We start from the raw sequence: 18,030 nt of genomic DNA, 5'->3' as shown, positions 1-18,030 counted from the left end.
TGGTCTGCCCTCCAACACCTGAAATCTGTTTTCCCAAGACAATCTGAGGATTTACTCCCTGCCTTCGGACATGAGGAGAGTCAACGAGGATATCAAGGGAGGGTGGTGGCAGAGGGCAGATCTGCTTGCCTGCCAGGCAGCCAAGCTGGGCTCCTCACAGAGACTCATCCCTCCTCCCGGAAGCCAGTCTCAAGGGCAATGAAAATGGCTGATGGGTGGTATTTCCCAAAAGCAAAATTGTCTGTTCTGTCCCCATCTCAGTCTTCACTCGATTCCTCTAAATTTTGAACGTGGTACCCTGCAAGGTGGAGACACTCACTCAGCCCAGCTCTTCCCAGGCTCTGCAGTTCAGAGGTCCTGGAGCTGCGGGACTCTCTGCTATAAACCTTCACTTTGCAGAAGTGCCTTCACCTGCTGAGACAGTTCTCCACACTTCCCACCTGAAAGTTGCAACCAGCCTTCCTTGTTGGTGAGAAAGCACACCCTCCACCTCTCTCCTCCTCTGCTCCTGGACCCCTTGCTGCTGTGTCCTTCCTTCCTCTGTACTTTCTTCCTCTGTGCTCTGTGCTCTGCCCCTGGCCTGAATCTGTTGCTTTTGTCACAGTGCTTCCTAACTACCATCATCCTGTCCTATTCTCTGGTAGGAAAGCTTCCTTCTCTTGAAAGTCTTTTCTGGCACGTTCTTTGAAGCATACCATCACTGACGTTCCCCTCGCCTCTTGGGATGTTGCACGGAGCAAATTGTTCTCTGCTTTGAATTATAAATTATTTGGAACCAGAGCTTTGTCTTTAACCTGGTGTTTCTTGGCTCTTAGGTGACGGTGCAGGTAGTAAATTGGTACGACAGTGGTTGGGATCCTTCCACACTGAAGGGAACAAAGTTCAGATGTTTGCGTGTGAGCACCCTAAGGGTTAAGTCCACAAAATGCTTTATCAGGAATGCCAAGCTGTTCTTTGTTGGGGTGAACCACTTTGCAAGTGGACTATGGCAGTTCCCCTGACAAGACTGTTCATGTTTAAGGTGGGTTTTACACTAGGGTTTTCTTGGTGAACGGTTCTGTTCTGTCAGTAAAACCTCTTCAGTGGAGGCCAGTTGCCTCCTTAGAAGTAAGGTCAGCCAAACCAAGAATAGAGATGGGGTTTTAGCATTCTGGGAAAAACTTGCGAATAGTGAAATCTCAGCTGGATGCAGACAGCCTTCATGTGACTTGACAACTCATAAAAACTCACTTTTCTTCTGACCTCAGCAGTCCAGGACTCGTGCCAGTAATTGAATTTGTACCGATTTCACCCCTGATTGGAACGGTTCCTGCTGCCATCTTCCTCACACTCACAAAGTCCCCTTCTTTGCACAGGCTGCCTGTGTCCCTGTGATGCTCAGCAATGGATGGGAGTTGCCATTCTCTGAAGTGATTAATTGGAACCAAGCTGCCGTCATAGGCGATGAGAGATTGTTATTACAGGTAAGGAAGGGGCGGTGGTGGCCTTCAACACATCAGTGCATTATTGCTGCCCCGTCCAAACTTTCAAAGAAGATGAATCCAAAAGGTCAGCTCTATAAAAGAAATTTTATCAGGAGAAAATTGCCTGTGTCATGGTGAATATGAAGTCATTTAACAAGACATCGTTCACTTCCCAACACACAATCTGCTCAGGTCCAGGGAATATATTCAGAGAAGAAGAAGTTGCAGGTAGAGCACATGAACTTTGATGCTGAGAAGAGGTGTGGATCTACCCCCTTCAATATCCAAAATGTTTAGAAATGATACCAGAGAGTTTTTGTACCATCCGGCTGCCACTTTGTGCTCCTTTCCAGATTCCGTATTTGCCTTCAGATTAATTTTCAGAAAGAGAGAGGTCTCTAGGGCTGATTCTTACAATTAGTGTTATCATTGCTCAAATGATGTAGTCTGGGTACCTGAGTGAGTGTTATTTTTAAGATGTATATTTAAAAGAGCAGCCTCAAATGAAAATGTGTGGGTTTTTTAAAAATGTATTTTTGGCCATTTAGATTTTTTCCACTTAGTTTTATTGTTTTAAGAACACGTAATATGAAATCTACTCTCTTAACGAATTTTGATGTGTACTCATTATGGTTGAGTATAGGTTCAATGTGCTACCTCAGGTCTCTAAGCTTATTCATCTTGCTTAACTGAAACTTTATGCCCACTGATTAGTAATTCCTCACTTCCTATCCCCCAATCCCTGGCCACCACATTCTACTCTTTAATTTTATGAATTTGATTATTTTAGATACCTCTTATAAGTGGACTCATGCAGTGTTTGTCTTTTTGTGACTGGTTTATTTCACCTAGTATAATGTCCTCAAGGTTCATCCATGTTGTCCTGTATTGCAGAATTAAGTGTTACTAATTATTAAAATGTCTGTATTATCCAAAGTGATGTACAGATTAAAGGCAATTCCTACCAAAATCCCAATGGCATTTTTTTTTAACAGAAATAGAAAAACAGTCCTAAAATTCCTGTGGAACCAGAAAAGACCCCAAATAGCCAAATCAATCTTGAGGAAAAAGAACAAAGCTGGGGCATCATAGTCCCTAATTGCAAAATATATTACAAAGCTACAGTCATCAAAACAGTATGGTACTGGCATAAAGACAGATACATAGACCAATGGACCAGAATAGAGAGGCCAGAAATAAATCCACACATATACATCAACCAGTCTTCCACAAGGATGCCTAATAAAAATTTGAACTTCTCAAGAGCTGCCTGGGAAGGGGGATGTGATACTCAAAGAGAAATCCCAGGGCAGGAATAGTCAGTCACTGAGGGTTTCTAAAGCCCCTTTGTGCAATAATGTTTTAGTGTCAACATAAATTGCCATAGTCTTTTTTCTGAAATGATGGAATATTTTAATGCTTTTCTTTCATGGCATTGTACTGCATCTTGAACCACCACAAATATTTGTAGAATGATATTTTTTAATGTTATTTTATTTTATTTATTTATTTTTGCTGCATTGGGTCTTCGCTGCTCCATGCAGGCTTTCTCTAGTTGCAGCAAGCAGGGGCTACTCTTTATTGCGGTGAGTGGGCTTCTCATGGCGGTGGCTTCTCTAGTTGCGGAGCAAGGGCTCTAGGCGCTCAGGCTTAGTTGCTCCATGGCATGTGGAATCTTCCCGGAACAGGGATCAAACCTGTGTCCCCCACGCTGGCAGGCAGATTCTTAACCACTGTGCCACCAGGGAAGTCCCAATGTTCTTTTTTTGATATTCAGGAAATTCAGTTTCTAACTCTATCATTGATTCTACTTCTATGCTGCTAGCCAGTCTGCTAACTGGCTGGTGATATAACTCAGTACTCTGTAAAGTAACAGGTGAAATATCTATAACCAAGGGGAGCATGAATTAGGCAAGCCAAGCTGAACACAGCTCCTAAAACATGCCTTGTGTCTGATACTCAGATCTGTGACCTCCAAGGCCCCTGAAGCAAGAGAGGAACACATGATTTAGTAGAATCCTCCCCAGGCAAAGATGGTGTGTGCCTAAAACATTCACTCATGAAAAGCCAAAGTGATAGATATGGTTCTTCCCATGTTGCCTTTTTCCTTCCTCTTTTGATTTTTTAAAAAAATGCATGCTCATTAAAGGAAATTTAGGAAATAAAGGGAATAAAAACTACCAGCCATAATTTCTTCATTCACGTAGCAATGGTCCCTTGAATTTGATGGGAGTAAACTGGGAGTTTGTCTTTGAGATGGAGCACATTCCAGGATACTGAATTGTGGTTGTCTGGCCTCTACCATTTTACCAGAGTTGATTCCCCAGAAGCATTTCACCTTCTGAAGTAACTTTTTGGCTTGACTCTGGAGATTTTGTTTTTCATTCTGCACCCACTCAAACTTGCTGGCATTTTCCTCTCTCATATGCAGTCTGTCTTTGCACAGCTGCCTCCATATTGAAAGGCGACTGCACTGTCATTGACAATGGTTTTAAAGAACTGGCACCCAGCCCGAATGTCTGCTCTGGGAAATGTTTTTGTTATGTTACCATTTTTCATTTCCTGTTTTAGAACAGCTCAGATGTTTTTATTTGCATATATTCTTGTCGTCATGTCACCAAGAGAGCTTTCTGTTGCTTTCCTATGTCTGTTTTGGTAGATTCCATTAGTTCAGTTACCATGCATGACCTTTTATTAAGACTTCACTGAGTTCTGCAACTTGGAACAATCTGGCCAAATTGAAATTAATTTATCACTTTCCCCTACCTCTCTCTCAGGACGGGCAGATTAATAACCAATAGCCAAATGCCATTAAAACTTGGAACTCTGTCTTTTCAATCAATTGGAATTATCTTCCAGAGCACTTTGCCGAGTGTTGTCAGACACTTGTATCGAATGCGCAACCGGGTAGGATATATTTCACTTGATGTAGTAACATCAAGATGTAGCTTATATAAGAGAAGAGATGTATTGGTAGGCTCATCTGTGATATCCTTTTCTGCCTTCATAACCACTGCCTATTCAGTTTTTTGGAGACCATGTAGTGATGATAACTTTTGACATTTTTCTAATGGACTGGTTTCTCATGATCATGATAAAACAGTAAAGTGTCAACGTGTATGACTCTTAGAAAATACCACTGACATTCAAAAGAGGGCATGATTTTGAAAATTGAGGAGAATAATGTTTTTCTAGTCTTTCTTAGGCAATCTGGGTAATTTTCTCAGCAAATAAAAATGATTGTTCTTTGGCTTATCAAGGATCCATGATCTGAATGGTTTCTCTACCTTCTTCAAGAATATTTTATTTCCACTTGACCTTGAACTCTGATTTCAGGCTAATGTTTCTCCTTGACCTGTTGCCTCCATGCTTCTTCAGTGTTGGGAATCCAGATAAACACTTCGGGGCTGAAGATTTAGTATCTGCTTCTGGACATTGCCAAAGGAAGTGAGCTTGTCCTTATGTAGATACTGTGAAGCAGTTCTATGGCTTCCCATAAGAGTGGTCTTGAATCAAAAAATATGCTCCTACTTCCTTCCCCGCCACTGGAAATGCAGGTGTAGTCTGAGTCACAATGCCATGGGTAACTTTCTTACTAAAGCAGCTAAGGAACATTCCCACTTCAGTCCAGGCCCCCATGCCTGTGTGATTAGTTACACGTTAGGGAGGCAAAGATGCAGAATGAGACGAGCACAAAAGGGCAGTTGCTAATCACAAGGAATCTCCCCTAAGAGTATAGACTTCATAAATGAAATAGACCTTGGGCTGTAGGTGAAGATAGGGAACAACCCAGGGAAACTCACCAGACACCCAGGAAGTACATTTCAAAGCTCCAGACCCAAACAAGCTCACATGCAGACATGAAGCAATTGGTCCGACTCTGAATATCATCACCCTTAAGTCAATAATAACAGTAGTAGTAATAATCGCTTTGTTAACAAAGCTTCCCATATGCTAGGCATCATCTTCATCACAACCTTGTGATGTTGGTACTGGATCCCCATTTTATAAGCGAGGAAATGGGATCTTTGCGAGATCAAGTAACTTGTCTAAGGAAGCATGGCTAGTGAATGATAGAGCCAAGACTCCCACCTTGGGGAGTCTAACTCCTGTATTCCTGTGCTTCACCGTTGAGCTATGCTGCTAGTGAAAATAATGATATCCCTTTGGTGGCTTCAGATGGCCATGTTCAATTCCACTTTTATTTATTGAATAACTATTACAGGCATAGCTCATTTATTTTACTTTGCTTTCTTGCACTACATATGCTTTTTTAAAAAAACAAATTGAAGGTTTGTGGCAACCTTGTGTTGTCAGAGGATGGTTAGCATTTTTTTTCTTTTTAGTAATAAAGTATTTTTAATTAAGGTATTTACCTTGTGTTTTGAAACATTATGCTATTGCACACAATAGACTATAGTGTTAACATAACTTTATGTGCACTGGGAAACCAAAGAAATTTTGTGTGGCTCGCTTTATTGCGATCTTCATTTTATTGCGGTGATCTGCAACAGAGCTCAGTATCTCTGAGGTGTGCCTATGTGTAAAAGCCACTCTCCTAGCTATACAATGTGTAGCAGGATAGACAGGGCATAGATCCCCCCTTTAAAATTGCGCAACCTGGTAGAGAGCGGTGATGGCTAAACATGCATGACAGGTCGTGTTAGTTTGGGGTAAGTACTGGAGCCAAAAAGAGAAGTCTGGGGATCAGAAAGCTCTCAGGAAGAGGCTAGAGATACGTACACATAGAAATGACTACTCCCAGCTGCATATTAAGTGGAGAGAATTAGAGACACTCCCTAAAAAGCCCTTTTGTAGATCATTTGTAGTCCCTGGCATGACATGTCTTAGAAGTGCTTGGGGAATGATGTCTCTCAGCCTTGCTCCAAGGCGGTAGCTCCTTCTCTAGAATTTGGTTGTCCATGGGCAGGATCAAGGATGTGTGGGAGGGACTTACCTCCCCAGTGGTCCAGTGGTTAAGACCCTGCACTTCCAATGCAGGGGGGTGCAGGTTCGATCCCTGATCAGGGAAATAAGATCTCACATGCTGCGTGGCCCAAAAAAAAAATACATGTGGGACTCTGAGAAGAGAAATCAGCAAAGGCTGATTATAGGAACACTCTAAGCAACTGATAAGCTGCTCCCAAATCTTAGAAGCAAGCTCTGACTCTCGTGCATTAGAGGTCATTAAAACTGATTCCCAATAAGTGCTGTTTGTAGATGACACCTCTTAAGGGCCTTTCAATTTAGGGGTTGGTGATTTTTAGTAGATCTGTATGCTAGAAGCTGAATGCTATGAAGGATAAAAGCCTAACCCAAGTGGCTTCTTTTGATCAAATGACATCTCATTGTTTTCCAGTTATAGTTATTACGTGTTCACCTTGTGTTACAGATTCCTTCTACAATCAGGTCTATTCATCAGGATAAAATCCTAGCACTTAGACAGCAGACACAATTCTTGTGGGAGGCTTATTTTTCTTCAGTTGAGAAGATTGTATTAACTACACTAGAGGTAAGTGAGACCACTTGGCTCTCGGTCTTGAATAATGGTCCTTTATATGTTTTTCTCAGCCTTCTCTTTTGCTATTAGCGATGTGTAATTGGTCAAATGCAGAAAAGCCGAACTTTCTGTACTTGGATGTGTCAGTTAACTCCCTTTTACCTGCTCTTCCATGCCCAAGCAAATATCAATACCTCCATTCTTGACGAACTCCACAGAGGAAAGCTGACACAGGAGAAATTACACTCCTTGACACAGAGATCGGCTCTGTCTTACATATTTCAGAGACAGGTAGCTAATGACTGTCCTCCTGTCATTCACACTCAGTGGCATCCTTTGAAGGCATATTTCTGGAGCCCACTTAGGAAACAGATAGTGACCAAGTAGGGAAAAATCTTCTCCCATTCTAAAAATATGAATAGTTCACTGGGTACCATAGTCCAATGACATTAGGATACAGCCAAATTCATTCTCAAGACTTATGCGGCCCAGCTAGCATCATTGTTGCCAGGATGTGTTAAGAAGGAAATCAGGATTACACCCATCTGGTACAGAAAGTGTTAAACTTTATGAGATCAGAAAATCTTCTAGGCAGATGGGTGCCCGTCTTTGAGTTGCTTTTTTTAAGGCAGGAGGGAAAAAGGAAAGAGAAGCATGGAGATGATTAAAACCTTTGGAAGTAGAGCAGATAGCGATGGCCTGAGGCTACACCAAAGCAGCACAAAGAGCTAAGAAAAAATTTCGGAATCTGCACACTCATGAATCACAGGAAGGAGAGCAGAGTTCCTCCGGTGAAGCACAGCATCAAGGTGATTCTGACACGTCCATGACATGAGGTGGGGGCATTCGTGGCCTCACTTTTGAAATATTGTATCGTATCTAATATTTTCTTTGGAAACGTGATTACTGCTCCAGAAGCTAATGTAATTGGGAGTATACACTATGATAAGCCTGGGAAACACCAGGAAAACTGAAGTCATCCTGTTTCATGCACATCACCATTACCTTGCCGTCCTGGGTACCACAGCCAATGCTGGTCATGCCCCAGGCACACTGGGATGCTTACCTACCCCAAGCCTAGCTGGGCTTGTGCAGGGCCAGGCTCTCAGAGTGTCCTCTTGTAAATGCGGTGCATTGTTTTCATCCTAGAACCAAGTGAAAAGGGCTATTTAGGACCCAGATCCACACATGAAGGGGGACAGGGTAGAATGGCTACCTTATTACAAGCAAATTTCTCTTATTCCTCCAAAAGCACTCTCCTCAATGAACATTGAGTTTTTACTTCCATTCATAGCAGCAGATTTGAATATGTAATAAACTCTACCCTTTTCTTTGATTCTGTCTTCCATCTAAGACCCTTCCTAGGCCCTTCTTAAGGAAAGTTGAATGTCAGTAGTTTTGGGGGGTTTTTCATTTGCTTGTTTGCTTTTGGGGATGAGTGCTTTTTATCAAAGAAGTGTATATTCCTTTTAGAAAATAATGGAAAATACTTATAGTACAAAAATAAAATAATCTACCCATATGAATCACTATTGACATACATACACACACATAAACACATCTATATTCACTTTTTTCCATGCAAATGCAAAAATACATTGTCATTTTTAATTTAAAAAAGACTTTCTATGCTTAGCTTATAACCTGTTTTTTCTGCTTAATATATTAATATTATCTCATTAGATTTTTCTACATTTATTTTAATGGCTACATAATATTCCATTCATGATGTCACTTAATTCAATTGATCCCTAGTTTGAGGCTATTATCTGGTTTTTCATTATTATACACATCATCGAAGCAAACAGCCTTAGCACCAAATTGTTGTGCAGGTTCAAGATTACTTCCTTAGGATAAATTCCTTGAATTCAAAGTCCTGGTTCAAAGAATATGCCAAATGCTAAGATTTCTATTGTGAACTGTCAGTTTCCCTGCAATAGAATTCAGCTGTTTATATTCCTTCCAGCTTATATGAGAGGACCTATTTTAATTATTTTTTTTTTCACTTTCACCATATTGGACATTATATCCTTAAAAATGATAAATCATTATTTTCTTAAGATCTTAGTAAGAATGAATATTTTTTCATATATTTCTTGCTCTGGCAGTTCACAAAGAAAGAAATAGAAATGGCCACAATGTTGTCTCACTTTTCTCATTAATTTTTAAGAGCTTATTAGATTAAAAAGATTAATCCTTTGATTCTTTTGTTGCAAATATTTCCCCCGTTTGTGGTATGCTTTCTGTTTTGTTTATGATTAGGTAATCTTTTCATCTGCAGCTTTTCCATTTGCTACTGTTTAGAAAGGACTTTTTGAATAATTTTATTCATGTAAAACACACACACACACAAGTATTTTCTAGTACTTTCATGGTTAATTTTTTACATTTAATGATTTAGTCCAATTTACTTTTATATATGATCTGTGTTGAAAAATCTTACCTTTTTTATTTTTTTGACAAATTGTTCTGTAGTTGTCCCAATACTTTTTTTTTTTTTTTTTTTTTGCCATGCCGCACAGCTTGTGGGATCTTAGTTCCCAGACCAGGGATTGAACCCAGGCTAACCACTGGACTGCCAGGGAATTCCCCCAATTCATTTCTTAAGTTATTCTTTCCTCAGTGTTTTCACATGCCACCTTTATGCATCTTTAGCTATATACCCAGACCACGTTTTCATTTTTTTTTGCCCTATAGTCCATCCCTTAGTGAACCTCTATTTATTTAACCAATCTACTATTGTTGACCATTAATGTTGTTTCTATTTATTTCTTTTTTATAGGTAGAAATAGAGATATCTTTATCCAAGCAATTACTTTCTACATGTATCTTAGACTGTATCTTTATTTCTTTAGAATGGAGTCCTTGAAAGGGGATTACTCAACCCAGGAGTTGGGGCATGACTAAGGCATATGATATGTTTTGCCAAATTACTCTTCAGAAAGGTTATATCAATCTAGAGTCTCACAGGCCACCTGGGGGAGATCCCTTCTTACTGCATCCTTGTCAGCCTTCAGGATCGTAATTAAAACACACACATACAAAACTTTGCTAATTCACCAGATGAAAGATGGTATCTCATTAATTACATTTCTTTTGAGCATGGTTTATTGCATAGTTCTGGTCTCTTGCCGATTAAGTTAGCAGTACTCAATTATCCTATAATAACAGTTGGACGTGTTATATTCATCAGCATAGAATCTTAAGTCAAGCTGTTTTCATCTCTGTGCCTGGAAAGGCCTTCTTCCCCTTGGATTTGAGCCATGCAGTTCTTTAGAGACACAGTTGTTTGTAAAGCACGACCAACCATGTACTTCATTCAAATTTATAGCAACTGTCAAAATCTCCTCATATAAGTTCCAAAATTGGATTGTAACAATTTGACCTCTCAACTGAATTGCATGAGAGATACCATCCAGTTTCCCATTTTAATTCAGAGCTTACATTACCCTGGGATCCAAAGTAAACAGAAAAGCAGAGGAAAAATAGCAGAAGATGCCATCCACATACACAAATAAACAGCCAATAAGTTCATAAGAACGATTTAACTATCGCAAATGAAAAAATCCTATTTAAGGTAATGTAAGTCCTTCAGTTCCTGCTAGAGCACCTACTGTCAGGGTAATTCAGTGTTACCCTTGGACAGCAGACATTTGAAGATCCCTTGCTGTGGGGATGTTGTACACTCAGACTCTTTCTTCCTTATGTGCTGTGTTCTGAGTCACAGGCAGGGAATTACTTGCTCTTTGATGATTATGAGCCTTAGTTGTAGGTAGTGCTTAGATACCGTTGGAAACAGGACACCTCATCTTTCTTTCCAATGCCAAGGTCAAGTTATTGTGTGAACTCTGTCCTACTTGGGATTTGCCTAGTATTTCTAGTCTGTTTGAAACTTCCTAATTCTGCATCTTGGAATTAAGGAGCTATTTAATAAGAGCTAGGCTCTTTGGAGCTCATTTTTTGGTGTAAATTAAGAAGTAGTGATGGGGCAATGATAAAATACTGCAAAGACAATGTTCTGGGATTCCATTATTTGTCAGAATATTGCACAACAGTAACCTGGCACTAAGGACTGAATCCTAGTTGCTCAGTCAGAATCAGGCTGAGCAAAAGAAAATGGCATGAAATTGTAATAACATGGGAAGACAGCTCACGGTAGCTTGGAAAGCACCATTTTAGGTGGAGTTTTGTGAAGGATTCTCCATTTCTCTCTTCACTTATCCAACCATGCACATTCAGACCATCAGTATTGCTGATGCTATTGTACAATGGAAGTTTACAATCAGTGAGAGAATATAAATAGACGATCGCTTTGGTTTGGAGCGAGGTGGCATATGGTGGCTCTGTGTGTATTACGCAAGATTGCATTCGTCAAAAGACGGAGTCAAGGCCACCTAGAATGACTGTAACCTATGACCAATAGTCCATTGTTTTAAAAATAGATGGCACATAAAGATGAAAAATAAGGAGCCTGTCATTCTTCCCTTTGAATTCACATAAGAAATACTATCCATATTGAGGGTGCCATTTGGGGCTGTAAGAAAAAAAATGTTGTGTAAATTTTGTGCGCATGTGTTTGTGTGTATGTATGTGTTGATTTTCTTTATAGTGTTCAACTTTTAAATGTGATGTCTTCGTCCACAACAATCAAGGGTGAGTACGAAGTGCCCTGAAAGGATCCTCGGAGCTGTCCAGTGTGGCAATAGGGAGAATTGGACATTAGCAGAGGGATAAAATGACCTTTCTGTTTGGTGAAATGAGATCCGTACTCTGTCAAACTTTTGATAAGGCGAGTTGATATCAACCTTCCAGAATGACATCTGGCAATACATGTGAATAGCTGTTAACGTGCTCATACCCTTTGACGACATCCTAAAGCATCAGTCCTAAATGTGGAAAGTTTTAACTCATAAATATGTTCGTTGCTTTGCATGGAAATAATTGCACTGTTGTTGGTCATTTAGGATAAGTAAACCATGAATGCTATTCATAATATGGAAAGACCTATAATATCTACGATAGTATAGATGTAGAGAAATGGAAATGGAAAAATCCATGCCTAGAAAATGAACACAGAAGTGAGATTTTTTTTAAATCAAGTCTTGAGTATGAATACTTACACAGCTATTCCTAATAGATTCTGAGAGGTTGTTAAATTAATGTGATATTTTACTACTTATTACATTTGAGGACAGTAAGACATAAAGGTGGCAAATTGCTTGACCCAGGTTAAATTCAGCATTTGCTGTTTCTCTTATACCTTTGCTGATATCACCCTGTTTGAAGAGAGTATAAAATACTTTTTGCTATTTCAGAAGAATACTATAACTTATCATATCCCTGAATTCAAAAATATGACACTGTTGTGGAACTGAACCAAAAAGAGTTGATGACATTGAGAATCACACCACACAGAGACCCAAAGTGAATGAGAACGCAATTTGTGTCATCTCTGAGTTCCATGTCACTTGGTATGTAGGCTGAATTTATCACGCTGTCCATTGTCAAATGTATTCTGTATCTTGATATCCAAACTTATTTAAGCGACCACGTGCTAGAAGGGACATAAGTTTGGAAAGCAAAAAAAAAAAAAAAGAGGATCTAAATGAAAACCTATAAAGGAAACTAAGTAGACAGTAGAATTGAAAGGTACAAATAATTAAAAACTGGAATAAATGGTGTAGAAAGTGAATTTGCTAGCCATGTAAAAATCCTTCACAACCATGACTGTTTTCCTATAATTAATGCCTAGACAATAGCATTTTAACACATCTCTGTTGTACCACGAAGAGCAAGCATTAACATTTGAGCGAAGTTCCTAAAATCTTCCCCAAACTAGAAACCTCTGCCACATCACATAAAACGAACAATTTTGATCTGGGGAAAAGAGAAAATGCAGAAGTCATTGAACTATGATATTTGAGTTCTAAATTTCCTCTTTGCTTCCTTTCTTCTCTCTCATTAAGAACTATAAACACGATAAGGTTTGCAAAGATAAATGTAGCTCACCATGTGGGATGAGAGGAGGGTGGTAAAAACCTTAGCAAATAATACAACTCCATTTAAAATGGTCTGCACTTAAAATCACATTGCATTAAATGAGGACCTGGAACATGATGATTTAGGTCTTAAATCTCTAGAGATATATGACAGGCTTTTTTTTTTTTTTTTAAAGTACAAAAAAATTGCTGAAAACATGAAATTCTGTATCAAGTTAATTATTTGCCAAATCATATCTTAATGAGTGGATGGTATAATTACAAGAGTTTGAAAGTCACAGAGAGAAATCTGTAAAGTGGACTAACCACATTCATCTGGCAAATGATTCGGGATGGCAGACTGTTTGACTCTAAATGTAGAATTTAATGATCTGCAAGGTCTTCAAGTTCAAGGAAACTAATGAACTAGCTTTGCTATTATTAGTCTTCATATGGCAGGGTTCTTGTCCTATTATGTAGGATGTTTTGAGCAATTGTTAACTCACTACTTTTTGAGATGAAAGGTAGAAAAACTTCATCTGACTAGTACCCAAAGTCCTACAATTGAATTTGAAAGGACAATGAAATCTGTCAAGCAAATAAATCTGCCTCTTGAATTAAAGGAACAGATCAAAACCTCTGCTGCTTCTGGAATGTTCCATGCCTTCAATATGCTCTCAGCTCAGGCTCCACATGGACATCTCTGTGCCCTGAGAGCAGATCTTCCTTGTGCTGATCTGGAACCACTGCTAGAGCTCAGCCATGAAGGAAACTCTTCTACGCACTCGGCTTTGAAATGAGCGTGGACTTATTATTATAGAAAGGCGAGATGAAATTTATGGTGAAACTGAAGTTTAATTAGGAAATGGGATTAGCCACGATTCATCTCTTCCTCTCTCACTCTTTTGCATTGCTCTGTCACTCTCTCTGTGTCCCAGACATTTTTATCAGTGGAGAATGGGGGGCGGGGGGGCGGGGTGGGGGGGAGGCCGGTAGGCTCGCTACTCTGAATGCTATCAGCCCTCAAATTGGACTGAGTATGTTCCTCATCAGATACCATCAAAGTCTCCTCTTCACCGTGTGCCATGTTTTCGTTTTCTAGATTATTCAGGACAGAATATTCAAGCACATATCACGTAACAGTTTAATATGGAACAAACATCCTGGAGGATTGTTCGTCCTACCGCAGTATTCATCTTATCTGGGAGATTTCCCTTACTACTATGCTAATTTAGGTAAGTGAGTGCCTTCCAGGGAACTGTTCTGGTTTACCCTCCAGATGTCATCCACAACTAAAGTCCCTTGATTTTTGCATTTCACCGTGGGGCCTTTGTAACATCCTGTGTTGGAGACTGCTTTAAGGAGTATCAAGGTCAAGAATTATAAATCCAGCAGAGCCTTGCAAAGTGAAAAACTCCTCTCTTACCTGAGCAGCTGTACTTTACATTTGGTAGTCGTTGCTTTTTGAGAAATAGGCTCCCCAAATTACGGATCATTTTGAACATGACAATGGGTTCACTGTAATTTTAAGTCTCATCATATATAAAATGGAGCTAGGAGAGGTCTCCCTACTTTTTTTTTTTTTTTTTCCTCCACAATCCCAACTTCTCTGTCTCAGACCAAAGAAAAACCGAACTAATAACGGGGAAGGAAAAAGATTTAAGAACATATGACAGAGGACAAAGTTATTCACTTCATTCGAAATGTATTATGTTCCCCTTCTGTGCTGTGTTAATGCAAGGCTGGGTGGTAGAAATAAAAAGTCAAAGGAGATTCAAGCTCTGCTCTCAAGCAGCTTTTAGTCTAGTCATGATGGGGAAAGGGGAACAGGCAGGGGAACGAAGCTTTACAAAAGGCTACTGTTACTGCCATAGACATTTATGTATTTGGAACCCTCTTGCTCTGGTGTTAGTAACATCTTGGACATTTCCCCTCATTCACAGTTCCAAATTTGAGAAACCCTGGGATGGTAAAGCATCTTTCAAGTTGATGTGGCAAGAAGACTCCAGATTTTTGTGTGGAGTTAGCAGAGTTAGCACATTAGAAGTGTGAAAATGACGTTTCTTAAACTATTACAGGAAAATCTTAAAGCACTGACTTGTCCTCATTGCTAAAAAGGAAACCCCCTCCATCATATTTATTCTTCTTACTTCTTACAAAGCTTTGACCGTGTCTCTAGATTGTGGGAAAGCAAGCTTCTTTCTAACATGCCATTAAAGTACTGGTCGGATGATAGAATTTGCCCTGCAAAACATTCATATAATCCTTTGATACATACAGTGTGATTCTTTATCCAGTCACTATCAGAGCTTAACTTGAATGTCCCTGCATTCTCTTGTTCACATTTAAACGACTAACATGTGAAATTCGTGGCCCTAAACTAATGAAGTTTTAAGAGGCTTTTTAACCTGTCTCCAGTTTCTTAGTGGGTTCTCATGGAAGAACTCATTTGGGGCAGAAGCCATCTCACTGCTTTCTCTTTGGTGGCAGTTGTTATTTTGCACATTTATCATACCTTTTCACCTTAGGCTTCAGAGCACACAGTTGGCAGAGGTCTGGACCGCATACTTTTTCTCTTAGCTGTGTCACTGGTACACAAAGAAGAGATTCTTGGGAGTAGAGCAGCTTCTACTCTAAAATAGTGTTGATGGTGATAGTGATGGTGACTTTGATAGTGGTGAACTCAGGCTGAGTACTTGCTGAGTACATGCAGCTCCTCTTCTGAGTGCTCTGTATGCATTAACTCATTTAATTTAAGTCTCATAACAACCCCATAACTTTGATACTGTTGCTGTCAGCCACATTTCACAGCTGCAGAAACACAGAGGGTGGAGTAATTTTTCCAAGATCCCACAACCACTCAACTCAGTGGTAGAGCTGGGCTCCAGACCTCGACACTCAGGCTCTGAATGTTGTTCTTTTAACCTTTACCGCTTGCTAGTTATTATCTGAAATAGTATTAATCAGGCAAAAACCCAATAACTACTTAATTAAGGCATATGCAAATATCCTGGAAGAGAGAGCACATTTACTAAAATCCATCCTAAGATGTAAGTGACTAGAGTTAGACCCTTTCTTGAGCAGAGAGTGGTGAGCAGTGGTGTGCACGCATGTGTGTGTGTGTGTGTGTAATTAGACTTTGGGTGCCTAAAAAGCAGACAGGAGATCAAAGATGCATCCCCGAGGGAGGAAGGAAACGGCTATCAAAGGAAGAATCTGGAAATAGGCATCGAACAGTAAATTATCCAGGTCTCTAGACTCAGGCAGCAGTTAACTAGCAGCTTTTCACCTTGTTTTTGTTCTGTCAGGACATAAGAGGCAGAGGAAAAACATGCTAGAAGGAACCATTAGCTCCAGGGTGAGGCGATGGAGAAGAGAGGAATAACTTTCTAAGTCTTGTCTTTCAGGGCCTCATCAGGCCTCTCTGCCCTTTCTATTTCAGGTGTAAAGCCCCCCTCCAGATTCACTGCAGTCATCCACGCGGTGACCCCCCTGGTCTCTCAGTCCCAGCCAGTGTTGAAACTCCTCGTGGCTGCAGCCAGGTCCCAGTACTGTGCCCAGGTGAGTGGGGGTGTTGACCGCAGCGCCTGCCCCCTCCCGCTCCGCGCACCAGACACCCCCGCTCCTCACCGGCTACACACTGTGCCCCCCGGGGACTCCTGTCCCGTAGTGCGCTGTTACTCCCTTTCATGTCTCGTGCCTTGCTACGCCCTTTTCATCAGCCTAGAGGTTCTTGGAAGTGAAATCTGATACAGGTAAGGGGTGGTTTCAAGGAGATCTTTGCCTTGGGGTACAGGTAAATATTGGGTTAGCCAAAAAGTTCACGTTTGGGTTTCTCTAACATCTTACGGAAGAAACCTGAACGAAATTTTTAGCCAACCCAATATATATCAGCACACTCTTTAAAGAATACATAGGCACGTTATTTCATCTTTACATGTTAGAGCGATAAAGGAGCATCGGAAAGGCCACTGAGAGGACCCAGAAAACTGTTCCCACAGGCAGAAACTGACTCAGTGGTGTCAGGAGGCGTCAACTTTTTCTTCACAGCCACCATGACTAATTATAAAATTGGGAAAGGAAGCTGATATCTATGGCAACAATGTTTTCCATATTAGTATCGCTGTCATACTCTTAACGGTGGATTTTCTGAATTGTAAATTACACAGGAAGGTTTACACACGAGAAAAGAATGGAATCACGTGGAAGTAAGTCTTGTTTTTCAGGGCTTCATCAGGCCTCTCTTTGAAGCTAAACATCATTTTTATTGGAAATAATAGGATCACAGAAAATCAGCAGCCATCCTGCAGAATCCAAAACACGAGCTCACGTTAGTCCTATGTCAAATTCTCTTCTTTCTCCCACGTTGCCTGATGTAGCACCAGTTCATAGCAGATGTTCAGTGTGCACTTTTATTTAATTTGATCAGGGTTGTTATCTTACATGTCATTGTAAGACATCAGAATTTAGGAAACCACTTTGTTAAGAGCCAGCAACCCTGAAATGACTTCTTTGCTTCTGCCTCCTTGACACAGTTTTTCTTAGGTTACTTGTTTTGTCCCCTCTCTCTGGTTGTTCGAGTGATCGGGTTCTGAGGGTTGTGTGGAAGTGGACTCACTTTATTTTTTTAATTATTATTTATTCATTTATTTATTTTATTAATTCTTCTTGAGTATGGTTGCTTTACAGTGCAGTGTTAGCTTCCACCGCGTAACAAAATGAATCAGCCATACGCATACAGATGTCCATTCCCTTTTGGACTTCCCTCCCATTGGACTCACTTTAAATTCAGTTTTGAGATCTGGCATTCTGCCTTGCTTAAATCCCCGTCTCCTCCCTCCCCCTCCCCCCCCATAAGAGAAACTTTGGGTTGGAGGCCTATATAAATTCAGCCTTACCAAGCCATCTAATGACCCTTTGTCCCTTTCAGATCATAGTTCTTTGGAATTGTGACAAGCCCCTCCCAGCCAAACACCGCTGGCCTGCCACTGCCGTGCCTGTCATCGTCATTGAAGGAGAAAGCAAGGTAGGACCAGAGGGGACTTCACTGTGGAATCAGTGTGGAATCTTCGTTTCTTCAATGGGGCAC

At 40.4% G+C, this 18,030-nt stretch overlaps 1 protein-coding gene across 1 annotated transcript in view; it reads left to right on the top strand.

The window, feature by feature from the left end:
* The window catches only part of EXT1 (exostosin glycosyltransferase 1), a 277,662-nt gene that overhangs the window by 242,518 nt on the left and 17,114 nt on the right, over positions 1 to 18,030 (top strand). The window contains exons 3-7 of the mRNA XM_057734204.1: positions 1,356 to 1,463; positions 6,856 to 6,975; positions 14,044 to 14,176; positions 16,384 to 16,502; positions 17,872 to 17,967. Of these exons, the coding sequence (XP_057590187.1) occupies positions 1,356 to 1,463; positions 6,856 to 6,975; positions 14,044 to 14,176; positions 16,384 to 16,502; positions 17,872 to 17,967 (576 nt within the window). The remainder of the gene's footprint in view (positions 1 to 1,355; positions 1,464 to 6,855; positions 6,976 to 14,043; positions 14,177 to 16,383; positions 16,503 to 17,871; positions 17,968 to 18,030) is intronic.

The sequence above is a fragment of the Hippopotamus amphibius genome, chromosome 5, assembly GCF_030028045.1.
Source record: "Hippopotamus amphibius kiboko isolate mHipAmp2 chromosome 5, mHipAmp2.hap2, whole genome shotgun sequence".
Lineage (NCBI taxonomy): Eukaryota > Metazoa > Chordata > Mammalia > Artiodactyla > Hippopotamidae > Hippopotamus > Hippopotamus amphibius.
Note: the sequence above shows the minus strand (reverse complement) of the source record. Positions and strands in the feature narration are given on the sequence as shown.